Source organism: Ursus arctos, unplaced genomic scaffold (assembly GCF_023065955.2).
Source record: "Ursus arctos isolate Adak ecotype North America unplaced genomic scaffold, UrsArc2.0 scaffold_8, whole genome shotgun sequence".
Classification (NCBI taxonomy): Eukaryota; Metazoa; Chordata; class Mammalia; order Carnivora; family Ursidae; genus Ursus; species Ursus arctos.
The window spans coordinates 5,012,515-5,018,629 of NW_026623100.1; the positions used below are offsets into that span (position 1 = coordinate 5,012,515).

The following is a 6,115-nucleotide window of genomic DNA, read 5'->3' on the forward strand; positions in this document are numbered from 1 at the left end:
CATGAAATGAGTGGTAACCCAAGAGAGGATCCCTATCGGGTTTCCCATCGCAGAGCAGGGCACCACAGGGCTGCTCGGAAACAGGTGCACAGGCAGCTCTTTAGACAGCCTTCCTCCGGCCCCAGTTGCTTGCTCCCTGCCCCCCTCCCTAACTTATTCCCTCCACGTGCCCACCCCATTCCCACTTTGTCTCAACTACCTTCCAGTTCCCATCAGACCCCAATACTGCTCTTCCTCCGCGAGAAACAAAAGCAATTCGTCTTGCAAACCTGGGAGCTGCAGCCTATGCGGTAACAAATGGTATGTTTGTGCTTACAGGGAGGGCCACCCAAAATGCGGACTGCCACCAACGCTCCAGGACGCGGAGCCGAAGGACGCACGAGTGCCGCCCTGGAACCAGTCCACGGTGCTCCTCCCGCGCGCGTGCTAAACGGCGGACTGGTTTTCATTGCACACGTACACCGTGCTCGGCTGGATTCTCCTTCGGATCCGCTCAGGCACTTTGGGGAGGATTTGGACGGTCTGGGGCAGCAACTCAATGCAGGCCTCGCGGAATTTTTTGATTCTCCAGCAGTAGACGATGGGGTTGAAGACGGACTTGAGGTAGCTGAGCCACAGGACGCAGGAGCTGGTGGTGTAGAAAGAGGAGCTGCAGTAGAAGCCGCGGCTGAACACCGACAGAAGGCTGTAGACGGAGTGCGGCAGCCAGCAGAGCGAGAAGCCCGCGAAGAGGGTCAGGATGGTGGTGCAGGCCTTGGTCTTGAAGCTCAAGTCCAAGCTGACCTGCTGCTGCCGCTGCAGCCGCCGCAGGCCGGCCCCGGTGAGCTGTCTGAGGTCCAGGCTGTCGGACTGGTTGTGCACGCGGACGGCGTTCTTGCGGACCGTGTGCAGGATGCACAGGTAGGAGCCCAGCATGACGCCGAAGGGCACGAAGAACACGGCCACCACCAGCGCCACCACGTAGGCGCGCTCCGCCGGGAACTCCGTGTAGCCCAGCACGCACTGCGGGGCTCGCGCCGGCACCTCCACGAACGTCCGGCCGGCCAGCGAGGGCGCCGAGACGCAGAACGACAGCGCCCAGGACACAGCAATGATCCTCTTGGCCCGCCGCGGGTTCAGCTTGTCCTGGCGTTGGACGATGATGAGAAAGCGGTCCACGCTGATAATGAGCAGGATGGCCACGCCCTCCAGGACGAAAAACCAGTAAAGGGTGGCCGAGAGCCGGCAGAAGTAATCCCCGAAGTGCCAGCGGACCGTGATCAGGGTGACGGCGGTGAAGGGCATGCAGCATAAGGACAGCATGATGTCGGAGAAGGCGAGTGTCGCCAGCAACAGGTTGATGGCCGAGCGCATGGCCGGCCGCTGATACACGATGATGCAGACCACGGCATTGCCAAGGAATCCCACCACGATCATCAGCATCATGATTATTGCCAAGGATATCCTGAGAGGGGCGGGGGGCGTGGTGACCCCAGAGTCCGACACATTGCTCCCGTTCAGCAAGTACGGGTAGGTCTCAAGGGTGGAGCCGTTGCAGGCCATCATGGAAAAAAACTTGGAGCAGGGACAGAAAGGACTGGAAGGACTCCCCTCAGCGCTTTGGTGGCTGCCATTTTCTGTCCGTGGGTTGCATGTCTGGGATCTCTAGGGGATTGGAATGGTAGTGAGAAACTGTCTTTCTCTGGGAGCAGTAGCCAGGATTTGCAATTCATCAATCACCACCTCATCATCTGCATGACAGCCGATTGTGCCGGAAGCTTCCTACTTGGCGCTCTCTGTAGCCTAGAGCAGAGAGGAACAGGGGAGAGAAGGCAGTGAGACTTTCCAAGAACGTGCTGCACACAGCAGTGTTTAGATTTTACGGTATTATAAACACTACGGTGGAGAGAAAGAATGACTCATTGATTTACCATTCGGGACGAGGCTTGGCAGTCACAAATACTGAGCCTTGTCAAGTAGCCCAGGGAAATCTAATCAGACCTACTTTGTGTGCGATGAGGAAATGAATACTCTGTAGTCAATATTTATGTAATGAGCATGCATTTAATAAATTTCATGGTAAGGAACCTGATCAAACGAAGCTCTGGGACAAGCCAACTTCCATCAGAATGCCAGCTTCGTGAGGGCAGGGATTTCTGTGTGTGTCTTGTTCTCTGCTGTATGCCCAGCCCTTAGAATGGTGCCTGGCACAGAGAAGATGCCCAATGTTGAGTTGAAGTTAATGAATATGTGGTAGTTGATGCTGTTGTCACAATATTCGTTTAACTTTATTTTGAGGTAAGTGTAGATTCACATGCAGTTGTGAGAAAAAAAAAATCCAGCGAGATCTCATATGCCCTTCACCCACTTTTCCCTAATAGGAATGTCTCAAGTCACGGTAGTGCCGCCATAGGAGTCCTTTCGGAAATGCTGATGGAAAGGAAGAAACTCTCCCTAAAATAAGCTATTTTAAAAGATAGATGTTAATTTTTGTTTCATGGCTCACAGGTGTGGTAAGAGCGGTGTCCAGTAGCTCATGTGCGGACCCAGACTGCTGGGCTGGGTAAAGTCTGCCTCCACTACTTTCTAGCACCGGCACCGTCTGCAGGCTGCTTAGCCTCTGCTGATAGGACCTCCGCCTCTGTAGTGCGCGAGTAAGAATTCGGCTCACTACAGAGGAGCTGCGGAGATTGAATGAGAGAAGACCCATGGAGTGATTTAACCACCCCTAGATCATGGACGGTAGTCAGTAAATGTTAACTGTTACCACTGGAGCCCCGAGGAAAACCAAACACAGTGTTACAATGGCTATTGCTTCATTTCTATGTTCAACACACCGGCGCTTCTGCATCTGTTCTGGACCTGCCGGCAGGTGAAGCGGCTCTGCCCAGGACCAGGATGTTCCTAGTACGTTTCCCGTGAGCTCACCCCTCCCCATTTTCAGTACAGGCATTCCTCGCTTCGGGGCACTTCCCTTTATTGTCCTCTGCAGATGACTGCATTCTGTGTGTTTACAGACTGAAGGTTTGTGGCTGTCCTGTGTCGAACAAATCTATCAGCATCCTTTTTCCAACAGCATTTGCTCACTTTGTGTCTCTGGGTCACATTTTGGTAATTCTTCCAATATTTCAAACTTTTTCATTATTATTAATAATTATTATTACTAATATTAATATTATCATTAATATTATAGATAATAATATATAATATTATAGATAATAATATTAATAATATTAATATATAATTATGTATTATATATAATTATTATTATTATTATTAATCACTGCTATCTCATGTTAAAACCTTAATGAATGAGGAGTTGCTTTTTATGGATGAGTAAAGAAAGTGGTTTCTTGAGACAGACTCTCCTCCTGGTGAAGATGCTGTGACGATTGTTGAAACGACAACAGAGCACTCAGACTACTACATGAACTTAGTTGATAAAGCAGCGGCAGGGTTTGAGGAGGGACTCAGTTGTGAAAGAGGTTCTGCTGTGGGTAAACTGCTAGCAAACAGCATCGCCTGCTACAGAGAAATCGCTCCTGAAAGGAAGGGTCGATCGTGTGGCAAACTTCATCGTTGTGTCATTTTAAGAAATTGCTACAGGGGCTGGCATGGCAGCGGTTGGGGCACAAGGAGAGAGAGAGAAAAAAAAGAAACTGCCATGGCCCCCAGGCTTCAGGAACCACCACCCCGATCGGCAGCAGCTGTCAACACGGAGGCGAGACCCTCCACCAGCACAAAGATTACAACGGCTGAAAACTCAGATGATGGATAGCATTTTTTTTAGCAATAAAGTATTTTTAAATTAAGGTATGTACATTTTTTTAAAGATATAATGCTATTTGACACTTAATAGACTACAGTTTAGTGTAAGCACAACTTTTATAGGCACCAGAAAACCAAAAAAGTCATTTGACTGACTGTATTGTGACATTCCTGTTATTGCAGTGGTCTCGAACGGAACCTGCGATATCTCCGAGGTGTGCTTGTCTAGCTGATTGGACAGGCAGCTGACCCAAGGGCAGCTAATCCATAGCCTGGCCAATGATGGCAGAGCCAAAAATGCTCTCACTCACTCAGCTGGAAATCTGAACTAGGAAATACTGGGCTGCTACAGCAGCTGCCCCGAGGGATACAACAAAAGTGTATAGAGAGAGAAGTTTCAAGGCCGCAAGGGTATGGTGGATACTCTGCCTTTGCTTCTCCAGATCTCCTGGCCGCTCTCTCCCCTGCCGCTGCCTGGGAGCCTGGGCCCCCTTGGCCTCTGTGGGGAGGGGAGGGGAGGCAGGGGAGAGCTTTCTTGTTCTGGCTCCCTCCCACCTGGTTGTGGTTGCAGTGGTTTATTCCTCTCCCAAGTTCTCAGCGCCTCCAGGAAGCCTCCCCTGCAGCCCAGCCTCTCTGCAGATTCCCTACTCCTCCCTGCCTCAACCCGCAGGCTTATGGGTGACGGGGCTTCCCGAGGCTGCTAGTCCAGGGTGCTTCTCCAGCCCTCCTGGGTTTCCTTTAACCTGGCTTCTCCTTTGATGAGAATCCCTTATTAATCAGGGGCTCCTTCCTATCTACACCCTGACTGATACAAGGGGTCCTGGCAGACCCGAGCTATGAGGAAGCAGAAACTAAGAGTAAGTAGCTATTAGGAGAGAGAGGAAAGTCACATATGTGTGGTATAAGGAAACGGAAACACAGGGAAATCTACCTCAGTTCCTGACAGGTTTCCAATTAAAGTTGCATTTCCAAATGTATATCAATATTCACGCCTTTGTTTTTAATTGCATTCTTAGCTTTTCACTTTCACGTAGCTGTTGGCCATTTGTACGTCTTCTTTGGGAAAGTATGTAATCAAGTCCTTTGCCTATTTTTTTTCCATCGGATTGTTTTTTTGTTCTTGGGTTGTATTTCTTTATATATTTTGGATATTAACCCCTTATCAGATACACGGTTTATAAATATTTTCTCCTGTTCTGTAGGCTGCCTTTTTATTTTGCTGATGGTTTCTGTTGCTGTGCAGAAGCTTTTTAGTTTGACATCGTCCCACTTGTTTATTTTTGGTTTTTGTTGCTTGTGGATGTCATATCCAAAAAATCACTGCCAAGACCAATATCAAGGATCCATTTTCCTATGTTTTCTTCTAATAGTTTTGGGTCCTACATTTAAGCCTTTAATCAATTTCAGATTAATTTCTTGTGAGTGGTATGAGATAGAGGTCCAATTCCATTCTTCTGTTTGTGAATATCCAGTTTTCCCAGCATCATTTATTAGAGACTATCCTTTCCCCACTGAGTATCCCCTGTTAAATATTGGTTGACCATACACGTATGGGCTTATTTCTGGGCTCTCAATTCTGTTCCTTTGATGTATGTGTCTGTTTTTAGCACCATACCATTTGGGTTATGATAGCTTTGTAATAAAGTTTGAAATCATGAATTGTGATGCCTTTAGCTTTGACCTACTTTCTCAAGATTGCTTTGGCTATTCAAAGTCTTTATTAGCTTGTTTTGTTTTGTTTTGTTTGCTGCTGTCATGTTTCCTTGATTTTTTATGATCCCCGTGGTTATGGATTGGTGTCTGTCCATTTGAGGAAGTAGGCACTTCTAGTCTTTACAGACTGGCTTCCACAGGCAAGCTGGTCTAGAGATTCTGGGTGGGTCATCTGGTGGTGTCTGGGTCAACAGATGGGCATCCCTGATGCTTGGGTACAATGGGCCAGGCTTGGGGCTTGAGCCTGCAGTTATAGGCCCGAGACCTGCTCTGTGTGGGTGAGCATGGATCCTGGGTACACAGGGGCCAACCAGGCTCTAAGGACCACTGCAGTGGGCCCCAAGTCTGGGTTCACAGGGCTTGGTCCAGAGGCCGGGGACATGGGGGTGGCCTATAACCTGGGGCTTCAGAGGGCAGACCTGGAGATGGGTCTGCAGGGGCCAGTCTGGTCCTGGAGTAAGCCAGGAATCTAAGTCCATGGGAGCTGTTTGGAGTGTGAGTCTATGGGGGCTGGTTGGTGCTGTGATGGGCTAGGGGCCTGGGTCAGTCCATAGTAGCTGGCCTGGAGCTGGGGCTGATTGAGAGCTGGAGGCCACAGGAGTTGCTGGGTCAGCAGGAGCCAGATGACACTGGGGTGAACAGGGAGCCTGGGTTC

The 6,115-nt window shown here is 49.5% G+C and overlaps 1 protein-coding gene across 1 annotated transcript; it reads right to left on the bottom strand.

Moving 5' to 3' along the window:
* Window positions 1-390: 390 nt before the first annotated feature.
* Window positions 391-1,634, bottom strand: GPR45 (G protein-coupled receptor 45). The gene has a single exon (XM_026517667.4). It carries the CDS (start codon window positions 1,543-1,545, stop codon window positions 427-429), a length of 1,119 nt encoding a protein of 372 aa, XP_026373452.3. The 5' UTR covers window positions 1,546-1,634; the 3' UTR covers window positions 391-426.
* Window positions 1,635-6,115: the final 4,481 nt, after the last annotated feature.

Coding starts and splice junctions, on each gene's coding strand:
- GPR45 (XM_026517667.4), bottom strand. CDS start 1,545: ATGATGGCCTGCAACGGCTCCACCCTTGAGACCTACCCGTACTTGCTG.